The 15,148-nt window shown below is 38.8% G+C and overlaps 1 protein-coding gene across 2 annotated transcripts in view; it reads right to left on the bottom strand.

The window, feature by feature from the left end:
* Positions 1 to 1,723: 1,723 nt before the first annotated feature.
* Positions 1,724 to 15,148, bottom strand: part of scn3b (sodium channel, voltage-gated, type III, beta) — a 37,452-nt gene continuing 24,027 nt past the window's right edge. Inside the window, exons 3-6 of one of the 2 annotated variants that reach the window (XM_078531792.1) lie at positions 12,469 to 12,694; positions 8,643 to 8,781; positions 6,261 to 6,359; positions 1,724 to 2,622 (exon numbers count right to left, since the gene is read on the bottom strand). In XM_078531792.1, coding sequence (XP_078387918.1) covers positions 6,293 to 6,359; positions 8,643 to 8,781; positions 12,469 to 12,694 — 432 coding nt within the window. In that variant the 3' untranslated portion in view covers positions 1,724 to 2,622; positions 6,261 to 6,292. The remainder of the gene's footprint in view (positions 2,623 to 6,260; positions 6,360 to 8,642; positions 8,782 to 12,468; positions 12,695 to 15,148) is intronic. The other variant, XM_078531802.1, reaches the window with a different exon arrangement.

Raw genomic sequence — 15,148 nt, 5'->3', positions numbered from 1 at the left:
ACAGTTAATTTCAGGGATATGAAAAGGGAAAGAGAGAAATAAATGTTATCTGAACATTCTTTGTTCCAGCATGTTTGAGCACCTAGCAATCGCACAAAGGAAGTTTGGAATTTAAAAGATCTCTGCAGACATTGAGTTAGGGCCAAGGCATCCTTTTTGAGGCACATTTAATTACTGAATCCTTTATTCTATTGCTACTTTGAAGTGAGTGTATGTCAACATAATATTTTTATGTCAGTCCGCTTAATCTCGCTTTGGGGAAAAAGTCTACGACCCTTGTTAATTCTTGGCTGAATAAAATCAATGCTTCTGAATTGCAATATTTGGCACCAATTGTTGACATTAGTCTTTCATTTTGAGTAAAGGTATTTGGTTTGATCAGACTAAGCAATCTTGGGCAGCCTTCATCATTCACCTATAATTCACTGACTGTGAAGCACTTTGGGGCATCCTAACAATGTGAAAGGGACTGTAAAAATGCAAGGGCTTTCTTTACCATCTTTAACAGTATCACTAGCGAGACTTTACTGTGAGTAAGGTTAGCCTATGAGTTTAATAGTTGACCATCAAATCCTAAATAATATTACCAGTGGTTGTCAAAATCATGATTGTATTTTACTGAGGTTTATAAACATCTTCTGATTTTGGTCAACATGCTTGAGGATAATTTTTAAAATCCAGAAAAAAAAATTATACAACTGGTAAAATATATCTCCTCTTGTTTTTCTGATATTAGGGTGCGGGAAAGCATTCAGGTTAAACTAACGTTTTTTTGGGCCTTTTAACTGTGACTGTTGCAGCTGAAGGGGCATGTAAAGAATGGTGGGGGAGCATCAGCCAGGGGTTTTACGAAACCAGAGTCTGATGCAGATTTTAAAAGAAGACTGACATTCCTCAGCAATTTCTGTTAGTTGTGTTGTTTAATAATCATCTTTATTAGAAGTTACAGCACTCATTAAAAATGGGATTATAAAAAATTCTATTAGATTTAAGTATAATCAGGCAACTGCCATCTATGTGGAATTGAAATATAACTGTTACTATCAAAAATCAGACAGTACACTTGCTATTGTCTCTGAAATCGTTTTGGGATATGAAAATGTGTCCTCTTCCCAAATAACTTTTTAAGTAATTCCAGATGAACAGCTCCTTCACTCTTAAGTGTTCTATATAATTTGTTACAATGTGTTTCATTTCTATGATTATGCAAACATTTGAATTTTGGACCATACTTTGTACACCACATGCACCTTCAAATGACTACATCTCCAAATGCAGGCTGGTGCATTGAGACGGTCTAAAGAAAGATACTTTCTTTAGGCACTGTACTTATCATTTTACGAGAACAGCCTCAGGGTGTTTATTACTAACAATATTAGAAAAAGAGCATTAATTAACTTGAGTAGTTAATATAATCAAAATAATAGATAAATTGGAGGCTGAAAGCTCCTTATACTGAATTCAAGGACAAAGAGCATATAGGCCTGAGTTGCAATGATAAAGCATTAGAGTGTGCTGAATTATACCAATAAGAGCTAGTTTCTTGATTCACAACAATATGAAGGGATCTCAGTCTACTAAACTGGTGTGGAGAAGTGACTTAATATGGAATGAACTGGATTAACTAAACTCCTGTGCCCCTTATTTTCTTCAGTTTTCACTATTGCTTACTGTAGTGTTGCTGTGTAAGCAGGTTTTAGTTCTCTCTCCTGGATACTTAATTATACATGTATGTATATGATATTTAAGGAAATGCAGCAATTGGATGTACCAGCCCATTAGAATAGAACCAACCATGCAATGACCACATCTGGCAATGTGACTTCTACATGTGCAATTTGAAACATGATCCACACAAATAACACTTGATTAGCAATGTGTCTGAACACCATATAAGAACGACTGACAGCAACTGATTCTTATAAAATTTATCAGCAATTATCTCCTTTTTAACACTTTGCTACGAAAGTAGTATTAATGGCTATACAACAATAGTTGTTAATAGGCCTCAAAATTACAAAGAAGGTCAAAGAAAAGTGGAGCTGGGTTTAAATTGTTCACCAGTAATGCAATCCCCTTGCTCTTTCACCACTAGAATGATATTTGAAATATTCCAGATCTTTAAGCAGACAACCTATCTTTAAATGTGGCCAAATGCACGCAATTTGGTGCAGCAAATGATATAAATAACTCGTGTTTTATTCTCTCATGGAAAATTAAAATGATTTGTCAATGATGTGAACTGAAAATTCTAATCAAGCTCAGGAAAGCAAATGGACTTTCAGTGAGCCTATACTCCATTTGCAAACATATTTACAGGTATGCTATCAACTGCCCAAACACCACATTTGGCGAAACGATTCAGCCATTGAACTAGGAGGTTGGCTGATCCAAACTTAAAAAGTTCAATTGATACATAAAGAACTCTTTTGTAAAACATACTACAAAATGAAAATTTCTGATTCCAGGTGACAACTTGCCTATTGTTTGTAAGTTGTGAGGAAAATAATGAATGCTGCATGGAGGCCAAACCAAAGAATTCTATAAACTTGTTTTTCTCTGTTTTCCAACATTTCAGTCGATCGTGATGCTAGTGGCTGATCTTCTTGGGGATTGCAGAACCTAAACAAAGGAAAGTCAGTCATTGACTTTGAGAACCGAATTAAGTTGGACATGGTACCAAATCTACATTCTATCCATATTTCACAGCAAAAAAAAACTGTGAAAAGTGTATCCTAATTCCATTGAAATAGCCCACGAGGTTCACAACAACAACAACTTGATTTACATAGCACCTTTGACATAATGAAATGCCCCAAGCACCTTTGACATAATGAAATGCCCCAAGAAGCTTCACAGGAGCATTATTTAACAACAAGTCTCCTTAAATATTAAGACAGATGACCAAAACGTGATCAAAGAGGTAGGCTTTAAGGAGCATTCTGAAGGAGGAGAGAGAGGTAGACAGGCAAAGAGGTTTAGGAAGGGAATTCAGAGGTTAGGACCTTTGCAACTGAAAGCAGAGCTGCCAGGATTAAAACAGAGGATGCTGAAGAGGTCGGAATTGACAGGTTACAAGGATCTCAGAGGATTGTAGGGTTGAAGAAGATGAGGAGGGCATGGTCATGGAAAGATTTGAAAACTAGGATGGGAAATGAGGTGTTGCTTAACCAGGAACCAATGTAGATCAGCATTTCTATTCAACTTTAACATTGTGATGTGAAAATATTTACATTTATGATGCATTTCTCAATTATTTAATGCAATTAAATATTTCTGTTTCCTTAGAAACATATTAACTGAAGAAATGCAAAGAACCACAAATGCTAAAAATTTAAGCTAACCAGTTCTTGGCTGAGGCAAAGATCTCAACAGATTAAAGGTAAGTGATTTAACAGTTCACATAATCATGGTTGCTGTATCCTGGACTGATTCCGACCACCTGAGGAGGGTTGGAAAGGAATTTTTCCAGATTTCTAATCCTGTTTGACCTTTAGTTTCTTTTCTAATTTTCTTTTTTTGCCTCACCCAGAATATTGCAAGGCTGCTGCCAGTGTTGCCGGGTCTTAAGGAGTTGAGTTACAGGGAAAGATTAAACAGGTTAGGACTTTATTCCTTGGAGCATAGAAGAATGAGGGGAGATTTGATAGAAGTTTACAAAATTGTGAGGGGTATAGACAGAGTAGATGCAAGTAGGCTCTTTCCACTTAGATTAGGAGAAATAAACACGAGAGGACATGGCTTTAGGGTGAAAGGGGAAAGGTTTAGGGGGAACATTAGGGGGAACTTCTTCACTCAGAGAGTGGTGAGAGTGTGGAATGAGCTACCATCTGACGTGGTAAATGCGGGCTCACTCTTAAGTTTTAAGAATAAATTAGATACATGGATGGGAGAGGTCTGGAGGGTTATGGACTAGGTGCAGGTCAATGGGACCAGCGGAATAATATTTCGGCACAGTCTAGAAGGGCCGAATGGCCTGTTTTCTGTGCTGTAGTGTTCTATGGTTCTATGGATGAAACGGGGTGGGAGGTATACGAAGTGTCCAATCAGGTTTTATCCAGGCATCATGAATGTAGGGCAGGTCTTTCCAGCCCACATTTTTGTATGTTTGTAACACATCCATTAGTTAAGAGAATGTTTCCCAAAATACAGGATTAGCTTAACCTCTGAGATGAGGGTTTCTGATTATTTCGGCTTGATGTACTCTATATTGTTATCTCACTTTTCACTCCAAGTACACCAAACTGTTTTTTGTTTGATTTTTCTCTTCATTAAAGATATAATCAGTCTGAACTGAAGGAAGCAACTTTTCCACAGTGTTCATATTAGATTTCATTTTGTTTTAGATATAAGTGAAATGCATCTGCACTTGGTATAAGTTTTTGATCACCAATTGAATATAAAAGCAGAGAACTTTGCACTAAGCATTAGTTCTTATGGAAGCAAAAATTTTTTTTTGCAATTGATTGTTTAACTATTCATTGAACTAGCACAGAGAAGTCCATTTCATGAATTTATCTATAAATTTATCTATGAAATGTTTAAATCATTGATTTTTGATAGTTTTGCTAAACACTGGCCCATTTTTACAAACCGGAGCTGCAGCTTAATGGGGCATATAGTCTTCATATTGCCATTATAGCCTGGCGACAGAAAACTCTGTTGAAAATTCTCCAGGGTTGAGGCAAAGACAAATTAACAGTGCATCTTAGAAATGTTTTTGTCTATTTTTAACTTGATGGCGCAGATGTAATTGATGTTATTGTGCCACTACACCTGACATTGGTAATAAATGACTGGTAACACACTGTGCCCAGAAGTGATGCATTAACGCCATCTGTGTAGGCATGAAAGCACGCACAAAAGATCAATTAAATTATATGGTAACTTTGCATTAACAGATTCACATTTTATGTATGGTATATATATATATATCCTGGAAATATTGTTGCACCAGTGAAATTGTAACTGATCACCTCCCTGAAGCGTTCCACTGGTTAGCACATAGCACATGAAAATCAAGCTCCCTCATACAGTTTTTCATACACATTGAATCAGTACAAGACATGCTCAGGAGCAGATTCTCACCTTTGGTTGTAAAACAAAACGAACACTACGTATATGAACGAGTGTCCATAATGAAATTATAGTTGCTGCGCCCAAGTCCGACTTTCAAATCCCAAGATGTATTTTCATATTCTATAAACTTCATGAATACACCTAGCGGAAGTTACCTTTCTCTGATGTAAAATGGTCTGTTACTGGAGGTGTTGGGGGAAATGTCAATATGGTTCAGATATTGAAAATCTGGTGATTGCCGATCAGAATGAGGTCCAGTGAATGGGAGATGCTGTCAATTCTGGAAAGATTTATTACATGTGCTGTTATTTTTTTTTTAAAAATTATTCACAGACAACAGTACATTTTTTTTCCCACAGTTGGCACTTTCCAAATTTATATTTTCTTTCGCGTGAATGCTTTGATGCTGCAAACAATTTTGTTTCAATGAGAACACAACAAAATGCGGAACAAGAAAAGGGCACCTGGCTATTCAAGCTCACGTCTTCTAACAGGCCATAGACAATTTGCACTGCTCTTCCCCGACTAGACTGAGACCTGTAAAACTTTCAAGAGAAGCTCTGGAATTTCCTTCTTTCGTCCCTGAAGCAGAAGTTTCCATCTAATAATAATCAGCTTTAACCAGTTACGTTCTGCAGATGACATTCAGATCTACAACAGATCTGCAATCATAATGCTCAATGGAATATTGGATCCCTCATTTATTCTACATGCTTATTTTAAAACCTTTATTCCTCTGGCATTACTTTAAAATTGTCTAACATAGCATGAACGACGTTTAATAGGGACTAGTTGCAAGTATGTATAGCCCTGTTGGAAAATAAACTGTGATTGTTTTTCCTGCATTTAATTGAAATGAATGTGCTACTATGTGAAAATAAGCTTAACATGTAAAATATGTGAATGGGATTATTTTGAATGTAGACTGTTTCAGCAAACAGCTGCTCCTGGTGTGTATCTGGATCCCTTATCAGCTTTCAGCAGAAATTAAATAATCACCAGATCACCAGGTTAAGTAAATAATGCACTTAGATTTAAACAGGTTTTTCAGTTCCCCTAAACATAACCATGATAAAATCTCGCATGTTACCTGGCAATTCTCCACGTTTCTCACTTTTGAGCCTTAAATTCTTCATTTCTTTCAATAAAAACCTTATTCCAGCCCCTCATGTTGTTCTTACCAAGCTATCCACTGTCCGAAGTGAAAGTATTCCTACTCTTCCACAGGAACTGTGGAATGATTCTCTTTGTTTCCAGATGGTATCGCCAGGTAGTCTGTTCTGTAATGATAATTGAATTGGAAACCATTTTGAATCTTCAGAATATTGTGTACAGTATATATATATATATATATATATATATATATTCAACGACTGCCTTAGTAACAGCTAAATGCAGACATGGCCATTTTCATTATTACCCGGTAAGCTCCTTGAAATCCATCCTCATCTCTTAAATGGTGTGATTTCAAAGGAACCAAAACTAATGAAACTGAGCAGTAACAAGGAAAATAACCAACTCTGGTATTGAACAAACTACAGCAAAATGGAAATAAAATGATTTAAAAGAATGACTTTAAGTACCTGACTTTAACAAGCAAACTACATCCTATAGCCTAGATATTAGAGAATGCCTAAGGAATCCTATTCCTGTGCCTGAATGGATTGGTCCGAAATTCGTGAGATATTGAACCTCTGGCCTCATTATTATCCAGCTGTTGAACAGGATCAAGAGCTGCAACAACAATATTAAACCCTTGAAATCAATGAGGAGGGCAGTCAAGTCAGAAAGAAGTGCAATTGGATGTTTGTTTTGGGCAACCTAATATTACAGAGGGGGCTTCAGTAAGAGATAGGGCTCCTTTTCCTTATTTAGATGTAAAAAGTTATGATTCTTGGATGCCAATTTTTTTTTAGGTTGATCTACACCTATTTATGACAGGTGGCGCATCTCTGGCTCAATATGAATGTGTACTTCATGCCCGCTATATTGGAGGCACAGGAAGCCGTTTGGTCTCTGTTGAAAAGGGGTTGAATTTCTAGGTCTGTGTGTCCTGGGTTGCTGATTTTTATGCAGAATGCTCACCCACAATCATGAGATTTGTTCTGAGATCCATTTCTTTTAAGGTATAGTTACATTTCAAAAAATGGGCCAGAATTTCCTGGTTGGCGAGCGGGGGCGGGGTCCACTTGCCAACGCGTAAAATGACGCGGGATGATGTCGGGCGGAACTCCCGACGTCACCCCGCCTCATTTCAATTTTCAGGTAGGCGGGGGCTCAGCAGAACCAGCTGTGCGCCCACCGACCTGTCAATGGCCAATTGAGGCCATTGACAAAGTAGCTAAAGTAATTAATGGACTTGCCCGTCCAACCTTAAGGTTGGCGGGCAGGCTGGGAGCCATGGTGCGCTTAAGAAAAAGCATGAAACCTCATCCACAGGCGAGATGAGGTTTCATGTAGGTTTTTAAATTTTTAATAAAATTGTCAATGAAAGTGATGGACATGTCCCCACTCATGTGACAGTGTCAAATGAGGGGACATGTCAGGGAAATTTATATCTTCTGTTTTTAAAATTTTTTCAGACAGGAGCCGATCTCCCTGAGGCAGCACTTAGCCTCAGGGAGATGAGTGTGCTCTTGGCTCATGGAATCCCCCTCCACCTGCACAGGGAGCGCATAGAGCTTCCTTGCGGATGTCACGCTGGGTGGACCTTAATGGGCCCGCCCATGCAAAATGGCGGCGTGCCCCCGATCAGGGGCACTGATCGGAGGCGCGCCTCCACACACCCGCTCCTAAACTCCCCCCCACCACCGACAGGGGGAAAACACTGCCCATGAAGTTGTGGATGTCAATAGAGCAGCCTCATTTAAATTGTTTGAACTTAATTATTTTGAAGGTAGGTTGATCCCCCCTGTTGACTGTGAGGCCCATGCTGCTGACAATGCCTTAATAAATATGGATTCAATAGTCGACCAATGTCAATTCCCATTCTCCTTCCCTAATGAGCTCCTCACAGACAAAATAATTAAAACATTGGTTATGAAAGACATTGCTTTCTTTCATGGGACTAAATAATGTTTTGCCAAAATTCATGATTGCCAAATTCATACACAGCATTGGGAGTCCAACATAAATATAGCCCATAATTAACACATGGCAAAAGAAAACTGTAACTATTCACCTCTTTCAAATGAAATTGTGAAAACAGCCTCAAAACTGTAAGATTCTAAAACGTTAAAGAGACTTGATTTAGCTGGAAATACAGTTGGTTCTGAAATATCTGATTTTAAACAACACTCATTGTGTCTGAGTCCTGCTGCCATTGAATAAAAATGAACAAATATGGACTGATTCTACTCTGTCTACAGAAACATAGTCCATATGTGAGTCTGCTGGAGGTAGTGATGGTAAAAGTCATTCACTCCTTAGCTTCCCATCTGTGCATCTATTGGATAGCAGTTGCAACATTAAAGAACATTACATTTTCTTAGCCATGTCTCAATAAACTCATATTCAAAACATGTACATAAATAATATACATGCAGTGCCCTAAGGTAACTTACGCATTTTCTTGTGCTGCTTCTTCTGATTTCAATATCTTCCTATAGCAATATATCATTTCTATAACAAGCCATAAAGTGAGGAAAACAAGGAGAAGATACATCATGATTTCTGAAATGTATGAAGTAAAATCTTCAAGGGCTAGAAAGAAATGGAAGTGAAATGAGTTAGCTTTAAAGCTTATTCTGCTTGAAATCTTCTCTCCTTTATTGGGCTAGACATTCCTCAGAACCAAAGCTCTTTATTCCAACTTTCTGGAAAGTCTGTTTTTCCACTTTGTCTGGTGGGAACAGATCCCTTTCAAGTTGACAGTCTGAAATGTAATTGAATCCTAGATGAAGTCTACATAGGGTGCAAGACACATTTCATTGCTAAATTTATGCCCTGTTTAGCCTGAGATGTGTCGATTACTAGGGTGATCAGGTTGGAACTTGATGTCTAAAACACATTGGCCACTAGCAAATTATTTGACACTTAATGCCTCTGATTTATTTGAGGTGCTTCAGCTAAGAGGGACTTTAACTTGAGGAATTTTTGAATGTGGTTATTATGTAGGCCACCAGTTCTTCACAGCTGCAGAATGTAATATTTGCAAAAGAATTGGCTTCAAACTTCAAATCTGTTCTATTTTTTCTCTTTCCTATACATAAAAGTGGGAGTGCATCATTGCACAATTACTGGCGCCATTCCCAACACTTTCCATTTAATCTGCCCAATCCCATCCTCATCCAATATCTCCTCCTCCTAAGAGGGCGTTGGTGATCATTGACCTTCATTGGATTGGTCCATGATTATGCTTGGCAAAGTACGGCGGTGGTTTCCCATTGCCTTCTGCAGTATGGCTGACCAGGAAACTCTCCCGCTCTTACCACCTATCATCAGGCATATTGGAAGAGTTTACAGGCTGAATGCACCTTTTGTAGCCATCAAATCCTGAAGTGCTTTTTCCAGTGGGGCACTGTCACTGTATGGTGATCAGCCAAAAAAATCTCTGGCTGTTTTCTTTTTTCTCCCCCTTGGTCCCAGGGCTGCTGGAGCAATTGGAGACCACAAATGGCTGCTTAGCAAAGGCCTAAGGTTAAATATGGGACTTTCCTTGTCTATATACATGTAATGAATTTACTTAATAACCATCAGGTGAGATAATGAGCCACATTATGCTGTAGCTTGAAATCTAATGGCATCCACCACTCCACCCTTTGTGGGTAAAACATTATTGAAGGTGTGAGTTGACAATGGTAGGGCAAGAAAAGCAGGGTATCCTAGACCTGAGTGAACAAGGAAAGTAACACGGTATTCCCTTAACAAATGGGATTTAGAGATTGGAACATAAACAGTGGAAGAACTGAGAAGAAGGTTAAAGGGTGTAAATTCAACATCAAATCAGGTCCAGAAAGAGAGGGGGAAAAAATATTAGATGAAGAAAAATAGGGGGGAAAGGGTCAGAAAGGAAAGGTAAGAAAAAAATAGCTTAAAATTTGACACTTTTATAACTTTCCCAAAAAATTCAAAATTTGAAGGAATGAGACTCTACACTTGTATTAGTTAATGTTTGGTGTCAGAGAGGTAGTTTGGCAGCCATTAACTCTTGAAGGGGTGTTACACTTGGAATTATTAGCCCTAAAGACATGTGTCACATTTTAGTTCTTATCTAGTGCACAACTATAGCAACTTCACAATATTCAATGCATGTCAATGGTGAGACAGACAGCAAAGTGCTGCTTCTACAAAGCTAATGGAGCAACTGAGACAGCAACTTTTGGATATTTTTAATTAACCGTGCTCCTCAACTGATGTTGCTGCACCATTTATGCATAAATAATGGCAACTCCATTTGCCTTACTGATATTTTGGCAGTAGAATCTGGCTCATTATAGAACCTAGTCTCTCTTAAATTGATCAGAGATGGCTTTTCCTACCTTTTTCTCTCACTTCTGTCCAAGTTTTGTATCACAGAGATGTACTTTGCCCTGTATTTATTTATGACCGTGCATGTTGACAGCTTCTGGCTTCAAGAAAGGAATCTGACCATCCAAACAAATATATATTTTGTGAATGAATCCAAGTATTTCTTGGATAATATAATTTCTATATTCTCCTTTTCCTTTAGCGTATCAATGCATTGAGCTGCCTATGCAGAAGCTCCTTTTGAGACAATGCTTCTTTGGTTGTTGCAATTTGTTCTTATTGTTAATTATCTTTGCTTACTGACTTTTATAAAACTTCACATTATCCTATTCTGATTGTCTTCTAACTGTCCCCTTTTTGCACAGAATTTCCTTTTTTAGAATTCTAAATACATAAGAATTTTTAAAAATTTTAACTCTGTTTCCAAAATTGTTTGCTTGGTGTAGGTCACGTGGTCTTGATGATAGTGGTATGCAAAAAGTTAAAACGAATATTTGGCAATGATAATTCACCACTAAATTATATTGGATCAGTTCAACGATTCAGAAATTAACAGTAAATCATTTTCAGTGCACTGTAGTTAGAATTTGATCAAATAATTTCAAAGTAATTTTCTGTTAAACAAATGTTCACAATAATAGTTAATCCACTTAATTGAATGATATTATTGCTATAGCCAAATGACAGGTGGAATATATTCTTTCCCCTGTTGCACATACGTTAGTGTCACATAGCCTTTTGTATTCCAACCAGAAAAAACTGTGGTAGTTACCAAATTTTCAGTTAAGGGATCTTCTTTCCGTGCATAACCTCCCCTGAAGGCGCTGTTCTTACTAAAACACCATTCAATGGGCATTGTAACCTTTCGATCTCTAGTAAAATTGGTTATGTGTGAGCCGAAATAGTGGGGCAAGTTTTAACCCTAGAGAGCAGGGGAGTTTGGGTTGGGCTTGGGGAGAGAATTAAAATGTTAATAGCCTGTCCCCAACCCACCTCCTGGTTTAACAGAGACTGGATGAGGAGATAGGCAGCCAACCTGTTCCCAGGAGGCGGGTTGACAATTTGAATATTATAATGAGGCTGTCGGCCCCCATTTTTATTCATCTGTTTGAATTTAACCCTGTCTGGCAGTGTTTCCCATGCCTTGGAAAAAAACCTGCTGACTAAACCAAAGTAAGGGACTGCTGGGTCAGCACATAAGTGTCTTGAACTGCAGTGGTTCAAGAAGGCAGCTCACCACCACCTTCTCAAGGGCAATTAGGGATGGGTAATAAATGCTGGCCTAGTGAGCAATGCCCACATCCCATGAATGAATTTAAAAAATGACCAGCTGGGTCAAGCACAACTGCCTGGCTAACCCTCCATCACTCTCCCCTCCCCCTAGCGATTGGATACCTCATCTTCCACTCTTATGATTCTCCCTTCAAGGCCTCCAATTTGCTCCCCCCACCCCCCCACACCCCATCTGATTTCCCCGTAGCCTCCTATCCCTCTCAAAAATTTAAATTAAAGTTAAGTCTGGGTTTCCCATGCTCTACTGGACATCTCTCTCCTGACCTTGCTTTTGGCTGGTAAGTAAGGCTAAAACTACCATCAGAGTGTCAGCAGCCTATTCCACCATGGACAAAATGGAAATCACTGGATAGCAAACAAAAAACCGACACTGATCTATTTTTGTCCCGGAGGTACTGAACCCAATTGTAGCACCTAATTGCTACCCAAGCTGAGATCAGCACAGGACAGGCATTGAACTTAGGACCTTCTAAGTCTGTAAGGCAGAGAGCAGCACCGCGTAAGTGCCTTTTTTTCATTATGGGATACTCGAAACTCAGGTAGCTTTTTAAAGGTTAAACATTATTAACCACCAGTGCTGTGAATTAAATTCTGCAATTCTCAGCACACCGAACTTAATCTCCTCACCGTCTTCATGCACTGTTAGCTGCACTTCTTTCACATCTGTCAGAGAAGGTCTGTGCATCTCATAATTAAAATACCGTTTGATCGTGCACCGGTACAGACCACTGTCGTTAAGTGTAACATTCACTATGGTTATGGATACATCTTGCAGATCTTTACTTCCATTCCACAGAATTCTGCCCTGATAAGGTCCTTTTAGCTCTCGTGGCTCTCCGTTGTACTCATAAATCTGTCACAAAGACACAGATTTCATCAGGCGATGAATTGCTAAAACACCAACTTTATACTTCAGAGTTAAATAAAAACAGAAAGAACTCTTTGGCACACTTCAGTTCTGAAGAAGAGAGTCATATTGCACTTGAAATGTTAACTCTGGCTCCCAGCGCAATGCTGCCAGACTTGCTGAGACTTTCCAGCACTTTGCTGATTTTACTTCAAATATCCAGCATCCGTAGTATTTTGCTTTTATTATACTTCAGAGTCTTCTTCCCCTCAGTATTAACCCCTCTTACCCCAAAAACGTCGACTCTTGCTGAGATGCAGTTGCCTTAACCACATATAAACCAAGATGGTGAATGTAGGCAGACTGTTTGACCACGGAGCAGGGTTATAGCCAGGACTGATCCCGTTTCCACTCAATAGTCACACACATATACCCCTTCCACCAAGGACTAAGCATTAGTGATCAGGACCGGGGAAATCTACCTTGTTATTTTCGCACCCTAGCCCGGGACCCTTGAAGTCAATTCCAGCACCTCAATGAGATTAGCTAACCAAGCATAAACCTGCCAACAGTTTCAATCCCGCACCTAAGTCACTGAACCACTGGAAAGCTCTGGAGAACTTTAACCAAAAGGCTTGCATGATGAGTGAAAACTCATGACATGACATAAGTATGGACTTGTTAGATAAACGAACTATAAACTAATAGAGCTAGTCCTAAAATGTTTCTAAAGATCAAAACTGAGAAATACAGACTAGCAAAATCTACTCTGAAAGATGTGCATAAAGTAACGTATAAGCCAAGAAGTTGTTAAGATATATTTTCAATCATGTAACAAAGTATGTTGCATGGGAGACTGGATATTGCAATCAGAAGATTGTAATTTCTTCTGAAACCTGATTGCATATCAAGCTAACTGTGGGATGCAAATTTTCTCTCTCTTTAACATTGCATTAACCGACTCTAAATTGATCCAGCAGACATGAAGATTAAATATTTAATCTATGTCTCAACTGGCTGGGGAGTGTTCCATGCTGACACTAGTGGTATATTGCTAGCAATATGTATTCTTCTTTGATGAGCACTAACCCAACACCCCCATTAATATATATATTTATATAGAGTGAAATTGTATTAATTTAGTGCACACTGTGTACAGAAATATATTGTAGATATTCATCAAAAATATATTCTGTGAAATAGAGTAGAAATACATACTGACTAACTGGAATGCCCACTGCACTCAAGATATTTTTGAAGAAATTTTATTTGAGTAAAGCCTGCTCAATGAGGTGTAAGGTGGATTCCACCTCATTGAGAAGGGCCTTAATCATTTTACATTACAGCCAATGCATCAATTTTAATATAGTAAATTATGACCTACATTATTCTTCTCTTGTGGCCTTCAACTTTAATTTGCTTGGCATTTAATTGATGTTTCTAATTTTCAATAATTGATCTTTTCCCATTTGGTCGGCAAATAATGTTTATTCCGTTTTGATTTTCAATGAGCTATTTGACAAAGAGGATGTCACGTTTTAACTTGCTCTTGATCTTATTCCTTCCCTTATAGGGAAAATGGATGCAGCTATCAGGAGACACTGGATACTGATTGGGATTAGGAACCTTGGCTGCTTTATTTCTTCCCCAATCCAGAGTTGTTAATGACAATTATACCACCACTTCTGCTGATACCAGATAATTCAGCTTGGACCTGTGATTTGAGTCTGGCACCTGCTTTATTTGTAAAGCCCAAAGCCACCCTGTTACTCATTTATACTCATGGGGCTAGAAATTTGGCTTCTTAGCAACCCAGTTTTCAGTGCTACCAGTGCTTTTATGTTTCCAAAATGGCATCCACAGAATAGGTGTAGGCCATACCAGCTGCCATTTTGGTAAAGGCCAATCAAGATATGTGCTATGCCCACATCAGTAGCAGACGTTAGGCCATTAACATATGCAAACAGGGGACTTAGTATGCTTCTGCTCCCTCTTGCAACATCGATTCTCACCTGCGGCAGCTAACACCAGTGTCGATTGTCTCCGGGAAAACCAATGTAAAGCAACAGAGAATGAAACAAAAGTAAGTACTTACCATAATCATCACTGCTGTCAATCCTGAGATCTTTGACCCCACTCTTGACTCTGACCTCTAGGCGCCTACCTCCTAGTTCCCCACACCCACTGAGTGAACCCTGAGGCCTCTCCCTCAACAATACTGCAGACCCCTGCAATATCCTTTCCTTACCTTCAACCCGATCACCGTCCTAGGCCCATCCTCCTCAACCTGCCCATTTGTTAGCTGTTAGCACTCCACAGGTGAGGGGCCTCAAAATGGACGCTGCTGAATTTCCAGGCCATGATGTTTTAAAAGAGTGTGCTTTTTTTGTGTTTATGACACTTTTCTTTACTGCTTAAGCTGCCAATGCTGGCAGATGGAATATTTTTCCACTTTTAGTA

The sequence above is a fragment of the Cetorhinus maximus genome, chromosome 2 (assembly GCF_964194155.1).
Source record: "Cetorhinus maximus chromosome 2, sCetMax3.hap1.1, whole genome shotgun sequence".
NCBI lineage: Eukaryota > Metazoa > Chordata > Chondrichthyes > Lamniformes > Cetorhinidae > Cetorhinus > Cetorhinus maximus.
The sequence above is the reverse complement of the archived record's forward strand: the minus strand, read 5'-3'. Positions and strand labels throughout refer to the sequence as shown.